The sequence below is a fragment of the Nerophis ophidion genome, linkage group LG20 (assembly GCF_033978795.1).
Source record: "Nerophis ophidion isolate RoL-2023_Sa linkage group LG20, RoL_Noph_v1.0, whole genome shotgun sequence".
NCBI lineage: Eukaryota > Metazoa > Chordata > Actinopteri > Syngnathiformes > Syngnathidae > Nerophis > Nerophis ophidion.
In genome coordinates, this window is record NC_084630.1 from 23,679,241 (window position 1) to 23,695,023 (window position 15,783).

General features: G+C 46.9%; 2 protein-coding genes across 2 annotated transcripts in view; both read left to right on the forward strand.

Annotated features, from left to right (window-relative positions):
* The first annotated feature begins 325 nt into the window (after positions 1-325).
* On the forward strand, positions 326-8,425 carry LOC133538888 (serum response factor-like). Its single transcript, XM_061880770.1, has 8 exons — positions 326-1,482; positions 1,568-1,837; positions 6,109-6,283; positions 6,378-6,515; positions 6,572-6,673; positions 6,730-6,885; positions 6,954-7,033; positions 7,093-8,425. Exons 1-8 carry the CDS (start codon positions 1,123-1,125, stop codon positions 7,183-7,185), a joined length of 1,374 nt encoding a protein of 457 aa, XP_061736754.1. The 5' UTR covers positions 326-1,122; the 3' UTR covers positions 7,186-8,425.
* Positions 8,426-10,303: 1,878 nt separating this feature from the next.
* Positions 10,304-15,783, forward strand: part of eif4a3 (eukaryotic translation initiation factor 4A3) — a 12,225-nt gene continuing 6,745 nt past the window's right edge. Inside the window, exons 1-5 of the mRNA XM_061880774.1 lie at positions 10,304-10,631; positions 12,825-12,897; positions 12,968-13,034; positions 13,102-13,164; positions 13,241-13,373. Of these exons, the coding sequence (XP_061736758.1) occupies positions 10,478-10,631; positions 12,825-12,897; positions 12,968-13,034; positions 13,102-13,164; positions 13,241-13,373 (490 nt within the window). The 5' untranslated portion in view covers positions 10,304-10,477. The remainder of the gene's footprint in view (positions 10,632-12,824; positions 12,898-12,967; positions 13,035-13,101; positions 13,165-13,240; positions 13,374-15,783) is intronic.

The window sequence follows — 15,783 nt, forward strand, 5'->3', positions numbered from 1 at the left end:
AAAGAGATGTAAAAAGAGCAAAGATCAATAATCATCAGAAGAAGGATACTGAAGACGTTGGGAGGAGATGGAGAAATAAATAATAAAGAGGAGTAATGATCAGGACATAGTTAGGGGGACATCCCTTCACGTAGCGAGTGAGGCTGATGGCGGTCAGCGTGTTGATGCCGCTCAGTCCCAACAGCAGCGTGACGAAGCCGTCCACCTGAAGGACGCGCACACAGGTGAGCATCAAGCCCCGCCCCCTGGGAGAAGGGCAGGTGAGGCCACCTGACAGGTCCAAATGTAAGAGATGATGTTGAAGATCTCCATGATGCCGAAGACGGAGATGCCGGCGTGGGACACGACCAGGTTAAAGGTCAAGTAGTCGGTGGGCAGCGGCAATGCTCTCGCCCTGGTTAGCCAGGTGGTGGTGGTGGTGGGGCAAAGTGTGCTTAATCGCAGTTAAAAATAGACCTGATCCCTCCAGCACACCAGGTCAGAGGTCACGCAGTAATTAATCCCCTGGCAACAATTAACCCTCCACTGTGTCCTTGCCATTCACAATGATGTCGTTCAAAGACTTGACTCCGCCTCCTCTTCCTCCTCTCGGCTTTTTTGTACTCGCTGCCCATATAAGGAGCGCCAGATCTCTTTATATTGAGAAAAGTAGTCCCGCGTCACATGTCAAGTACTGATGTTACTGCGCGTAACACCCCCACGACCCCTAAATGTCTGTTTGGTGTTTGTATGTTTGGCACACTTTAAATGTTTTTCTTCAGCGCGTTGAGCATCTGGAAAAGATCAGCGAAAACATGGCGTTTAGAACCTGGACCTACATTCTACCGCGGAGGAGGCTGCTTGGCTGAGCGTTGGGGGAGGGGCTTGTGCGGGATGTGTAGAATGTAACTTTGTAACTTTGCAAATGTCTGCTCAGTAAGTCTGTCCGTCGTCTTCTCGGTGCTTCCATCGCGGCGAGGAGGAAACTGCGCGGCCATCAGCAGGCGGCGAGACTTCTTGCTAAAACTAGCTGCTTAGCCCGTTAGCTCATGTAGCTTTAGCGCGTCCGTTAGCAGACTCTGTCCCACCGGAAGCTCGCAGCGCCGCGGGACCTTCGTCCTGCCAGCGCCTGGAGGCTTGGAAATGGGCACCAGAACCGGAACCGCCGCCGAGGCGGACGGGGGCCGGTTTGAAGTCCGGCAGTACGAAGCGGAGGTGATCGACAGCGGCTCGGAGCAGGACTCTGACTCCGGGGAGGACGAGGATCCTGCCCGGGCCAGGAGAGGCGTCAAGCGGGAAAGGGACGAATGGGCACTCGGTCACCAGGCCGCCACCCCCTCCGCGGGTCTGAGCGGGGGTCACGTCGGGGTGACCGCGGGGATGCCGGCAGCAAAGCCCGGCAAGAAAACGCGCGGGAGGGTGAAGATCAAGATGGCGTTCATCGACAACAAACTGAGGCGATACACAACTTTTAGCAAGAGGAAGACCGGCATCATGAAGAAGGTGAGTGGCGGCGATGACGTCACGTCACGCCCCTCCCACGTGGCCCCGTCCAGTGCTGACGTCACGTTACGCCCCTCCCACGCAGGCCTACGAGCTGTCCACGCTGACGGGCACCCAGGTGTTGCTGCTGGTGGCCAGCGAGACGGGCCACGTGTACACCTTCGCCACCAGGAAGCTGCAGCCCATGATCACCTCGGAGACGGGCAAGGCTCTGATCCAGACCTGCCTCAACTCCCCCGACTCGCCACCGCGCTCCGACCCGTCTTCCGACCAGAGGATGAGCGCCACGGGCTTCGAGGAGACCGACCTCACTTACCAAGTGAGCGAGGCCGATGGTTGCCCCGACGTTGCCAAGGTAACACTGACTGTTTTTCTCACACCTGTGGATGGTCACATGACTTACATGGCCAAGGTAACACTGACTGTTCTTCTCACACCTGTGGTTGGTCACATGACTTACGTGGCCAAGGTAACACTGACTGTTCTTCTCACACCTGTAGATGGTCACGTGACTTACGTTGCCAAGGTAACACTGACTGTTTTTCTCACACCTGTGGATGGTCACATGACTTACATGGCCAAGGTAACACTGACTGTTCTTCTCACACCTGTGGTTGGTCACATGACTTACGTGGCCAAGGTAACACTGACTGTTCTCACACCTGTAGATGGCCACGTGACTTACGTGGGCAAGGTAACACTGACTGTTCTTCTCACACCTGTGGATGGTCACATGACTTACGTGGCCAAGGTAACACTGACTGTTCTTTTCACACCTGTGGATGGTCACATGACTTACGTGGACGGTCACATGACTTACGTGGCCAAGGTAACACTGACTGTTCTTCTCACACCTGTGGATGGTCACATGACTTATGTGGCCAAGGTAACACTTACTGTTCTTCTCACACCTGTGGATGGTCACGTGACTTACGTGGCCAAGGTAACACTGACAGTTTTTCTCACACCTGTGGATGGTCACGTGACTTACGTGGCCAAGGTAACACTGACTGTTCTTCTCACACCTGTGGATGGTCACATGACTTACGTGGCCAAGGTAACACTGACTGTTCTTTTCACACCTGTGGATGGTCACATGACTTACGTGGACGGTCACATGACTTACGTGGCCAAGGTAACACTGACTGTTCTTCTCACACCTGTGGATGGTCACATGACTTATGTGGCCAAGGTAACACTTACTGTTCTTCTCACACCTGTGGATGGTCACGTGACTTACGTGGCCAAGGTAACACTGACAGTTTTTCTCACACCTGTGGATGGTCACATGACTTACGTGGCCAAGGTAACACTTACTGTTCTTCTCACACCTGTGGATGGTCACGTGACTTACGTGGCCAAGGTAACACTGACAGTTTTTCTCACACCTGTGGATGGTCACATGACTTACGTGGCCAAGGTAACACTGACTGTTCTTCTCACACCTGTGGATGGTCACATGACTTACGTGGCCAAGGTAACACTGACTGTTTTTCTCACACCTGTGGATGGTCACATGACTTACGTGGCCAAGGTAACACTGACTGTTCTTCTCACACCTGTAGATGGTCACGTGACTTACGTGGGCAAGGTAACACTGACTGTTCTTCTCACACCTGTGGATGGTCACATGACTTACGTGGCCAAGGTAACACTGACTGTTCTTTTCACACCTGTGGATGGTCACATGACTTACGTGGACGGTCACATGACTTACATGGCCAAGGTAACACTGACTGTTCTTCTCACACCTGTGGATGGTCACATGACTTACGTGGCCAAGGTAACACTTACTGTTCTTCTCACACCTGTGGATGGTCACGTGACTTACGTGGCCAAGGTAACACTGACAGTTCTTCTCACACCTGTGGATGGTCACATGACTTACATGGCCAAGGTAACACTGACTGTTCTTCTTACACCTCTGGATGGTCACATGACTTATGTGGCCAAGGTAACACTGACTGTTCTTCTCACACCTGTGGATGGTCACATGACTTACGTGGCCAAGGTAACACTGACTGTTCTTCTCACACCTGTGGATGGTCACGTGACTTACGTGGCCAAGGTAACACTGACTGTTCTTCTCACACCTGTGGATGGTCACATGACTTACGTGGCCAAGGTAACACTGACTGTTCTTCTCACACCTGTGGACGGTCACATGACTTACGTGGCCAAGGTAACACTGACTGTTCTTCTCACACCTGTGGATGGTCACATGACTTACATGGATGGTCACATGACTTACGTGGCCAAGGTAACACTGACTGTTCTTCTCACACTTGTGGATGGTCACATGACTTACGTGGCCAAGGTAACACTGACAGTTCTTCTCACACCTGTGGATGGTCACATGACTTACGTGGACGGTCACATGACTTACGTGGCCAATGTAACACTGACTGTTCTTCTCACACCTGTGGACGGTCACATGACTTACGTGGCCAAGGTAACACTGACTGTTCGTCTCACACCTGTGGATGGTCACATGACTTACATGGATGGTCACATGACTTACGTGGCCAAGGTAACACTGACTGTTCTTCTCACACTTTTGGATGGTCACATGACTTACGTGGCCAAGGTAACACTGACAGTTCTTCTCACACCTGTGGATGGTCACATGACTTCCCTGGACGGTCACATGACTTACGTGGCCAATGTAACACTGACTGTTCTTCTCACACCTGTGGATGGTCACATGACTTCCCTGGACGGTCACATGACTTACGTGGCCAAGGTAACACTGACTGTTCTTCTCACACCTGTGGATGGTCACATGACTTACGTGGCCAAGTTAACACTGACTGTTCTTCTCACACCTGTGGATGGTCACATGACTTACATGGACGGTCACATGACTTACGTGGCCAAGGTAACACTGACAGTTCTTCTCACACCTGTGGATGGTCACATGACTTACGTGGCCAAGTTAACACTGACTGTTCTTCTCACACCTGTGGATGGTCACATGACTTACATGGACGGTCACATGACTTACGTGGCCAAGGTAACACTGACTGTTCTTCTCACACCTGTGGATGGTCACATGACTTACGTGGCCAAGTTAACACTGACTGTTCTTCTCACACCTGTGGATGGTCACATGACTTACATGGACGGTCACATGACTTACGTGGCCAAGGTAACACTGACAGTTCTTCTCACACCTGTGGATGGTCACATGACTTACGTGGCCAAGGTAACACTGACTGTTCTTCTCACACCTGTGGATGGTCACATGACTTACGTGGCCAAGTTAACACTGACTGTTCTTCTCACACCTGTGGACGGTCACATGACTTACGTGGCCAAGGTAACACTGACTGTTCTTCTCACACCTGTGGATGGTCACATGACTTACATGGATGGTCACATGACTTACGTGGCCAAGGTAACACTGACTGTTCTTCTCACACTTTTGGATGGTCACATGACTTACGTGGCCAAGGTAACACTGACAGTTCTTCTCACACCTGTGGATGGTCACATGACTTCCCTGGACGGTCACATGACTTACGTGGCCAATGTAACACTGACTGTTCTTCTCACACCTGTGGATGGTCACATGACTTCCCTGGACGGTCACATGACTTACGTGGCCAAGGTAACACTGACTGTTCTTCTCACACCTGTGGATGGTCACATGACTTACGTGGCCAAGTTAACACTGACTGTTCTTCTCACACCTGTGGATGGTCACATGACTTACATGGACGGTCACATGACTTACGTGGCCAAGGTAACACTGACTGTTCTTCTCACACCTGTGGATGGTCACATGACTTACGTGGCCAAGTTAACACTGACTGTTCTTCTCACACCTGTGGATGGTCACATGACTTACATGGACGGTCACATGACTTACGTGGCCAAGGTAACACTGACAGTTCTTCTCACACCTGTGGATGGTCACATGACTTACGTGGCCACGGTAACACTGACTGTTCTTCTCACACCTGTGGATGGTCACATGACTTACGTGGCCAAGTTAACACTGACAGTTCTTCTCACACCTGTGGATGGTCACATGACTTCCCTGGACGGTCACATGACTTACGTGGCCAAGGTAACACTGACTGTTCTTCTCACACCTGTGGATGGTCACATGACTTACGTGGCCAAGTTAACACTGACTGTTCTTCTCACACCTGTGGATGGTCACATGACTTACATGGACGGTCACATGACTTACGTGGCCAAGGTAACACTGACAGTTCTTCTCACACCTGTGGATGGTCACATGACTTACGTGGCCAAGGTAACACTGACTGTTCTTCTCACACCTGTGGATGGTCACATGACTTACGTGGCCAAGTTAACACTGACTGTTCTTCTCACACCTGTGGATGGTCACATGACTTACATGGACGGTCACATGACTTACGTGGCCAAGGTAACACTGACAGTTCTTCTCACACCTGTGGATGGTCACATGACTTACGTGGCCAAGGTAACACTGACTGTTCTTCTCACACCTGTGGATGGTCCCATGACTTACGTGGCCAAGGTAACACTGACTGTTCTTCTCACACCTGTGGATGGTCACATGACTTACGTGGGCAAGGTAACACTGACTGTTCTCACACCTGTAGATGGTCACATGAGTTCCTGTCCCCACAGGAGCTCAACAAAGCTGCATTCACCAATTCCAATATGGCGTGCAGCACCACCTCGTCCCCCGCGACCATGCAGGTGCAGACTAGCCCCGCCTCCTGGCAGCCCTCCTCCACCAACGGGGGGGTGTTGAAGACGTCTGCAGGCGTTGTCTTTCCTGCCGGCTTTACTTTGATGTCAGGTAGTGGGCGTCGCTTTGTATGTCGCTCTGCATGTCGCTCTTTCACCTTCCTAACTTGTCTTTGGCCCCGCCCCCTCCCCACACCTGTGCCCAGGTGGGTCTCTGCCCCCCGGCACGCACACCATCCCGCTCAGTCAGCTGCAGGGTCCCGTGGGCCCCGGCGTCACGCTGCATGCCCCACCCCCTCAGCCAACTACGCTGCTCCGCCTCCCCACGACCGTGTCACTGTCAGGTGAGTATGTGGCCCCGCCCTTCCGCCGCGTCGTCTCACGTCTGATGTGTCCTCAGGGGGTGGAGTTGCCCAGCAGCTGCAGAGCGTCCAGTCCAGCAGCACGCCAACCTCCGCCAAACAGAGCAGCTCTGACGTCCGTAGCCCCGCCTCCTCTGCAGGTAGGCTCTTCGCCCACCCTCTGATTGGCTGACATGATCACATGGTCTGTCCACAGCCACTGTGGTCACCTCTTCCTCCTCCGTCGCCGCTCACATGATGTACCCCGGAGGTCACACGGTCATGTACGCCACCCCCACGTCCGCTCTCGGCGACGGCCTCGCCGTTCTCAACACCTTCTCTCAAGCAGGCCACGCCCAGTCACATGACTCTGGTACCCGCCTGCCTCTTCTTCCACATGCGCACCTTTAGCGTCCTGTTGACCGACGCTCTGTTTGTCAGCGTCCGTCCCGCAGGTCTTCCTGGCGTCTCTCCCCCCGGTCGCCGCCCAGATCCCTGTCTCAGCCGTGCAGCTGCACCCGGTAACGTCGGCGCCGCCCACGTTGAAGACGGCTGTGCGCTGACCCCTCCTTTGTTCCAGATGGTGATCGGTCCGCAGAGCGGCGCCGGTGGCGGCAACCTGACAGAGCTGCAGGTGGTCAGCGTGGACGTGCAGCAGGCGAAAGAAGACTGACCACTTCCTGTTCACCTATTTTTTATCTTGGGGAAAAGAACAAATATTCTTTCTACTCCTCTCTTCCTCTTATTGTGAAAGGATGTCATTGACGTGAACGTACCAACTGACATCATTCTCACCGACAAAGTGCCAAAAATGGATTCTTTCCTTACGCCTGAATACCCCGCCCATGATGTGGCGTTCAAGGACACCTGAACCTTCCTGTCTATGCAGCACTTGCCTGGACTGATCAATAAATACTCCTCCTTGACTGCAGGCCCTCCCATGTCACAGGACTCATCATTCATGTGACGCCAGGGGGCACACGTCTGTTACCCTCACCTCAAGTCTTAATATAAGCAACAAACATTGAATCATGTGTTGTTATAATAACAAAACAAGACATCATCTCCATGTACTTCTGCAACCTTCTTTTGTTTTTTTTTATAAACTTTTATTTATTAATTTCAACATTTATAAACAGTTGAGAAATAATAATCAAAGTAAGTACAAAACAGCGCCAGGGGGTTGTAAATTCAAAGAAACTAAAATACAATGCAAAATATATATGTATGTACATATAAATATATGTATGTACTTCAACCAGCTGCTATGGGGCGGCAAATATGATGTCACATCTGGAGTCGCGGCTGATGTTTTTTAGGATTGCGCTCAGAAAAAGTAAAAAACAAGCCATTATACATATACTTTTTTAAAGACTGGGTTAAATAAAAGAAAATAGAGCATGGTTCCATCTCGGTCCACACTCCATATCAGAAGATGCCACCACAACCATAGACATGTTGTAGGTGTAAGCAGCATGGAGCGCTACTGCCTGCTGGCGCTGACGAGACGCAGGGCCGCCATCTTGGAGTGGTGATCAGTGCAATTCATTCATCTTACCTCACTCGATACCACTCATTTTCACCCACTTTTTTGTCATACGTGTAGCTATGATGAAGGACACATGTTTTTGTATTCATAGTTTGCTTAACAGTAATAGAATATTCTTATATGCTATAAGTGACCAGATGTCCCAGATCAAAACTGGGAATATAATCCCAAGGAAGGGGGAAAAACTATTTTTAAATTGAAGAAACAATATGATGATGTTATATATACATGCTACATAAACAATGTATGAATACATTCGATATAACTATATATCTTATAGACTGTATCTCTTGCTGCAGCAGAGATTTTATTCTGTCTTGACACTTTGTATTGATATTTTATATTACATTCTTCCCTTAAATGATCATGTTTACAGTCTTTGTTTTTTATGTATTTTTGAGCATCTGCCAAATGCTTCAACATAAACATATATAAACACTTGGAAGTCTCGATATCAGCTAAAACCACCAATCTGTTCCACTGTCCATCTAATTGTCCAGTTAGCTAACATACGGGGTCAACATGGGTCAAATGCAGAGAATAATTTGGCCACACCTCGTGTGTGTGTGTGTGTAACAATCATTGCTACTTTAACTTTTCACTTCTATATTACCCCCCATAACAGCAGCCAATGTTGCGTCTACTTCTAAGATGTCTATGGATATGATGTCACACCTACAGTCGTGGACTTGGATTTTTACGGATGAATCCAAGGTCCCAGAGAATAAGAGCAGGTTAGTGATATCGGCACTGGATCTCCAATCTGGGTGTTGCATGAGCACATCAGATGTTATTAGTGTGTACGCAGGTGAAATGTTGGCATATTAATGGCAGAAGTGATACTTGTGTTGTCCTGTCTAATCATCAAAGATGCAGATACGGCATGTTGGCTGACTTCTTCAAGTTTACTCCACAGCATGCTCATCAAAAACGTAGTTTTTTTAATTGAACAAGAAACATCCATTTATGATTCACACAAACATCAAGGAAAGATAACAAAAGCAAATATTTAGACTTCATTTTATTGCCATTCAAATGTGAACTTTACAGTACAGATAAGAAGTCGCATTAGTTGGTTGTAGTGCATGATAAAAGAGCAATAAGGTGCAGATATAAATAAATAGATGACTGTACAGACAAATATATTCCACTTTTGAATATGCATCCAGGTTTATGGATGTATGTTATATTGTCTTTATATTCCAGCCACTTCATCCATTTTTTGGGGGAATTGAGGGGATTATTATGATGCCTTCAAGAGTCTTACGGCTTGAGGGAAGACGCTGTTACACAACCTGGAGGTTCTGCAACGGAACCTCTTTCTAGAGTCCAGCAGTGAAAAGTCCTTGGTGGGGGTGGGAGGAGTCTCTGCAGATTTTTTGAGCCCTGGTCAGGCAGCGGCTTTTTGCCATCTCCTGGATAAGAGGAAGAGGAGTCCTGATGATCCTCAGCACTCTCTGCACATTTTCTGAGCCCTGGTCAGGCAGTGGTTTTTTGCCAACTCTTAGATAAGAGGAAGAGGAGTCCTGATGATCCTCAGCACTCTCTGCAGAGACTTCCGGTCTGAGGCTCTGCAGGCTCCAGTCCAGACAGATATTGTTTTTCTCAAATCACCTGACTGTCTATATGTACATCATTTATCCATTTTTTATACACGTTACAGGTTATATTTTTATTATTGAATGTGTTAAATTTGATGAATATTTAATAGACCACAATTGAAACAAATGTATAGCTTTAATTTTGGGAAGAATTGGGTATGTAATATATATTGTCCTTGTTTTCTTTAACTGAACTTTTGTAAACTCCTTCGGGATATATTGTCTATGAACTGTGCCCGCCTGCGATGAGGTGGCCACTTGTCCAGGGTGTACCCCGCCTTCCGCCCGATTGTAGCTGAGATAGGCGCCAGTGCCCCCCGCAGCCCCAAAAAAGGGAATACGCGGTAGAAATGGATGGATGGAATTGTGCCCGCAAAATATTCTCTCACTAAAAGTGCCCTCACATATTTGTTGGAACATTTTTCATCAGAGAAATGAACATCTTCAATATAAAGGTTTCTCAGACAAGGGCTAGTATTTGAATATAACACACCCTGAGTCACCATAGATTTTAAGGATAGGGTAATAGTAAAGGGACAAGCGGTAGAAAACGGATGCCTGGAATAATCGTGGGCTGAAGGAGAGAGGGTCATGTCGTTATAAAATGAAACTGGAGATGGCAGTAATGCAGCACAGATGGAAAAGAAGCCGGAAAAGAAGAAGGAGAAGAAGAAGACATCCAGACTCAGGCGCAGGCGCGGCGACACGCGCTCATTCTTGGCACTGTTAGCTATTAGCTGTTAGCCGGGCGGCTTCTTCTCTCTTCTCGCTCCTTTTCTCTCCCAGCTTTCAGTCGACAAGTGCGCACAGCAGTCATGTCTGCCGCCGTAGCACAGGCCCGGAAGAGGATCATGAAGGACGAGGACATGACTAAGGTGGAGTTTGAGACCAGCGAGGAGGTGGACGTCACCCCTCTCTTCGAGCAAATGGGCCTGAGGGAGGACCTGCTCCGCGGCATCTACGCATACGGTAGGCCGGGGATCCGTGAGGCCTCCGCTGGCTGTTAGCATCAGTGCTAATGCGACGTTGATCCAAATTCATATTCTCCCTTTACCTAACTGAGAAGTATATTCTCCCTTTACCTAACTGAGAAATAAACAAAGTAGCGCAGGGTTTATGTTAAAAGTGCAGCAACGTTGGCGTCTATCACAAGTTATTCGGCGTCGTCTTCATTAGCATGTTAGCCAATGTTGCTAACACACCGCCAAGAAAACGACTGGTTATTGTAGACACGCTGTTATTGTTTTAACACAATACCAATGGCGCGCATTTTGCAAATTTAATGTCAAATCAAATCACATTTTTAGTGGATTTATCACTGTACAGTGTACATCAACGACAGAACTACTGACTAAACTACTACCACAACTTGCTTTACTATTTATCAAATATAATAATGTAGGTTTACCTGGAACTTGAAATAGGCCACCCGGCCTGAATCCACACTTGGCAGTAGTTTAGTTGTGGATGTACACTGTATAGTGATGAATCCAATAAACATTTGATTTGACTTGACATTAAATCTGCAAAATGCGCGCCATTGGTATTGTGCTTACATTATTATTGTTATTTACAGGAGAACGTTTGGCCAAACTGATTATTTTTTCATTACAGGCAAATTAACATGAATATATTCGGTAGCAGTAGATGAGAAAGTCAAACAATATAAGGCACAGTATGAAATAAATAATATTTGCGATAATATAAAATCAAATGAACTGGAGAGGTCCTATAAAATACCTCAACATAAAGTGGCAAGATATATATTAAAAACGAATAAAACTAAATATGTCCAAGACCTGTAATGTTTGTCTGATCTTGAATGGGATTGTGCTGAAAATGTTAACTTTTCCTGAAGGAACACTCCTGAAGGAATAAATAAAGTACTATTTATCTATCTATCTGTCTATCTATCTATCGATCTATCTATCCATCTATCTAAAAAATGACTTCATATTTCTAATCAAGCAATGTTTACTCATATAGCCCTAAATCACAAGTGTCTCAAAGGGCTGCACAAGCCACAACCACATCCTCGGCTCAGATTCCACATCAGGGCAAGGAAAAACTCAACCCAATGGGATGAGAATGAGAAACCTGCTGTTTTTCTCGGGAATTCTTCCTCCATTTGTTACCAGATGAGCACCCTCTCTCTCATATTACCACTCGCACCGCTCAGCTTGCACCACCTGCCACTGCTAACGTTACCCATGCTGGTACCTCTCTGCTCGGTGAGGTGTATGACGTTGCACGCGCGACAATATGTGACATATATAAGAAGGTGCACTTGTTTTATGTCTCTATGAGAAGCCGACACAAGAAAGAGTGAGAAAAGTCCGCAGGTATAAGCAACTGCGCGAGAAGGTATGCTCAGCCATTTTCTACATAAGTGGTTCTCCAATGGGGGTACTTGAAGGTATGCCAAGGGGTACGTGTGATTTTTGGAAAATATTCTAAAAATAGCAACAATTCACAAATCCTTTATAAATACCTCAACAAAATATGATTGTAAGTTCGTAAACTGTAAAAAGAAATGCAACAATGCAATATTCAGTGTTGACAGCTAGATTTTTTGTGGACATGTTCCATAAATATTAATGTTAAAGATGTATATCTTTTTTTCCCAAATAGTTCAAAAAGACCACTACAAATGAGCAATATTTTGCACTGTTATACAATTTAATAAATTAGAAACGGATGACACAATGCTGTATTTTACTTCTTTATCTCATTTTTCAACCAAAAATGCTTTGTTTTGAATAGGGGGTACTTGAATCAAAAAAATGTTGACAGGGGGTACATCACTGAAAAAAGGTTGAGAACCACTGTTCTACATCACACACAGACAAACCGGCGATATATCCAGTATATTCCATATATCACCCAGCCCTAACATCAACTATTTATTTATGAGAACTGTTATTTTTTTAAATCAAAGATGGTGTTACAAACTAAAAACAGGAAGTGAACAAACGTGTTAGTAATTGCTATGAAGTGGAAAAGGGGTGGGAATGAATAAGATCTGCTTCTTGCTCCTTTTCGGGCATATGATGAGAACATGGAAATATGTGATGTATAATATGTAACTGTATGTGTGTAAACAATTGTCAGCACATCCGAGACAGCGTGGTAGTATTAGTATTTATTGGAGTTGTCTTTTAGGTTTTGAGAAGCCGTCGGCTATTCAACAGAGAGCCATCAAGCAGATCATCAAAGGCAGAGATGTCATCGCTCAGTAAGAACCCGTCCTCTCCCATTCAGAACCATCAATAAATCCATCTATAGCAGTTCTGTGTTGCCTTCAGGTCCCAGTCTGGAACCGGAAAGACGGCCACCTTCTGCGTGTCGGTGCTGCAGTGCCTGGACACTCAGGTTGGTGTCCACAATCTCACCACGCTGTCATGTGACCTGGACCTCATATGCTGTTTCCTGTCCACAGGTGAGAGAAACCCAGGCGTTGATCCTCGCCCCGACCAGAGAACTGGCTGGACAGATCCAGAAGGTAAGCCCCGCCCCCCTTTGCCATCCTCACCCTGCGATGATGTGACAGGCCCTGCTCATTGGTTGTGTGTGTTCAGGTGCTGCTGGCTCTGGGAGACTACATGAATGTTCAGTGTCACGCTTGCATTGGCGGGACAAACGTGGGCGAGGACATCAGGAAGCTGGACTTCGGTCAACACGTGGTGTCTGGAACGCCCGGACGAGTTTTTGGTGAGTGGATGACGCCACCAGGTGACAGTTGTGGGAGCGTGTTAGGGGTAGGGATGGTGAACGGCGGTATAATTCCCTGACAGTAATACGCTTGCGGCGATGACAAAGAATAACGCAGAGTTGGAATGTAATACAACACTTTATTTACATATTTATATAATATTTACATATTTATATAATATGTAACTACAAGCTCCATTCACAGACAGAGTCCCATTGCTTTTATGAGCGGTCGGGCGAGTCAAACCCCCCCCCCCCTTTTTTTTTTTTTTTTTGGGGCTGCCGTAATTATTTTGTGGCGGGCCGCAACAAATAAATGAATGTGTGGGTAACCCCGGTGTTAAAGTTGTTTATACGGCCAACTTCAGTGTGACCTGTGTGGCTGTTGACTAAGTTTGCCTTGCAGTCAAGTACATGTGTCTGTTGAAGCTTCATATGACATGTGGCTGGGCCGGCACGCTGTCAATACGATGGAAAGGCGGAATCGATGAATTGGGGAGGGCGGCATAGGCAGTGCTGTCACGGCACTCCTTTAATACTGTTGGCTGTGTGAGAACAAGCACACATGTCGGGAGAATGATTGCCCGCGGGGAATTGTAAGGAGGTGCACCGAAATTCGGAAGTCACCTGAAAAAATGGGGAGGGGGTTGGCCATTCAAAGAAGGTCTATTCATTAAAAAATGCATGTTAGATTTATTAAGAAATCTTCTCTTGCGGCCCAACCTCACCCAGTTTTTGCTTCCAGTGGCCCTCAGGCAAAATGAGTTTGAGACCCCCGTTTTAGATAGAGACAGACTCGTCTGGCCCACACTAAAAGTATACAGTCAATGAGAAAACTATTGGATGTTAAATAAATAAATGATAAATGGGTTGTACTTGTATAGCGCATTTCTACCTTCAAGGTACTCAAAGCGCTTTGACACTACTTCCACATTTACCCATTCACACACACATTCACACACTGATGGAGGGAGCTGCCATGCAAGGCGCCAACCAGCACCCATCAGGAGCAAGGGTGAAGTGTCTTGCTCAGGACACAACGGATATGACGAGGTTGGTTCTAGGTGGGATTTGAACCATGTTGTTAATGTTTTAGTGTGTAGAGTTCCTTTCTGAGTGTGAGCAGAAATATGTTTAGAGATATCTCCACAAATAGTCATATCATGTAATGAGAAAGGAAATATTTTTGAAGTAACACCTTTGTGACATGAAAAAACACATGTCATGTAAAAAAGCATGGTGTTTACTTTTTGATATCAATATACAATTCAAAGCAGTTTGGCTAATGAAAATGAAGTCAAATAAACAAGCTTTGTTCTTCTTTAACAACACCTCCTAATGGTTCACTACAACAGTTTGGCCAACAAAGATGAACAGGAGTGACACCTCTCACATCTGACACACAATCTTCACAGCCTGCGTTCAGTTCGACGGGATGACAAAACATTTGAGCTAGTATTGATATTTGAACACTGGTACAGTTTTAAGTTAAATAAAGGTTAAAACTGCTCAGTGGCCTAGTGGTTAGAGTGTCCGCTCGGAGACTGGAAGGTTGTGAGTTCAAACCCCGGCCAAGTCATACCAAAGACTATAAAAAAGGGAGCCATTACTGCCCGGCTTGACACTCAGCATCAAGGCTTGTAATTGGGGGTTAAATCACCAAGTGATTCTTGAGCGCAGCCACTGCTGCTGCTCACTGCTCCTCTCACCTCCTAGGGTGGTGGGTCAAATGCAGAAGATAATTTCACCACACCTACTGTGTGTGACTATCACTGGTACCTTAAACAAAGTAAAGACATTATAAAGAAATTATAATTTAAGCTGCAAGCCGCGATGGACGGGATCTACTTTGGCTGGTGTTTCCTGCCTTTACCCTTTCAACATATCTTTACCTGCATATTACCTACCTTCCCTACATCCTGGGGCCACACTGGTGCTTCTTTCTTTTACCCATACATGCTGGTGCTTCCTGCCATCACCCAGACAACATATCTTTACCTGCACATTACCTACCTTCTCTGTATCCTGGTGTCAAACCGGTGCCACCTCCTTTCACCCAGTCAACATATCTTTACCCGCACAGTACCTACCTTCTCTACATTGTGTGGTCACGCTGGTGCTTCCTGCTTTTGAGCGGCCATTTTGAGACGACAGCAGCGCAGCAGCATCAGCGCAGAGGTTATTTTAAGGCTTGTAAAATCAAAACCAGAGCAGTTAGAAAAACTATTTCGTCAACTTTTAATCAGAAAGGTTTAATCTCTTTCCTGTGGTAGTTTGAAGCTGACACAACGTGCTCAGAGGAGATAAGGTTTGAAAAAAGGTGACGGAGGGGTAATTGCCAACTTCCTGTTGATTTTTGCTGAAGGATGTCAATGAATGAAATGTAGGTCTAAGTCAGACCTACATAGAG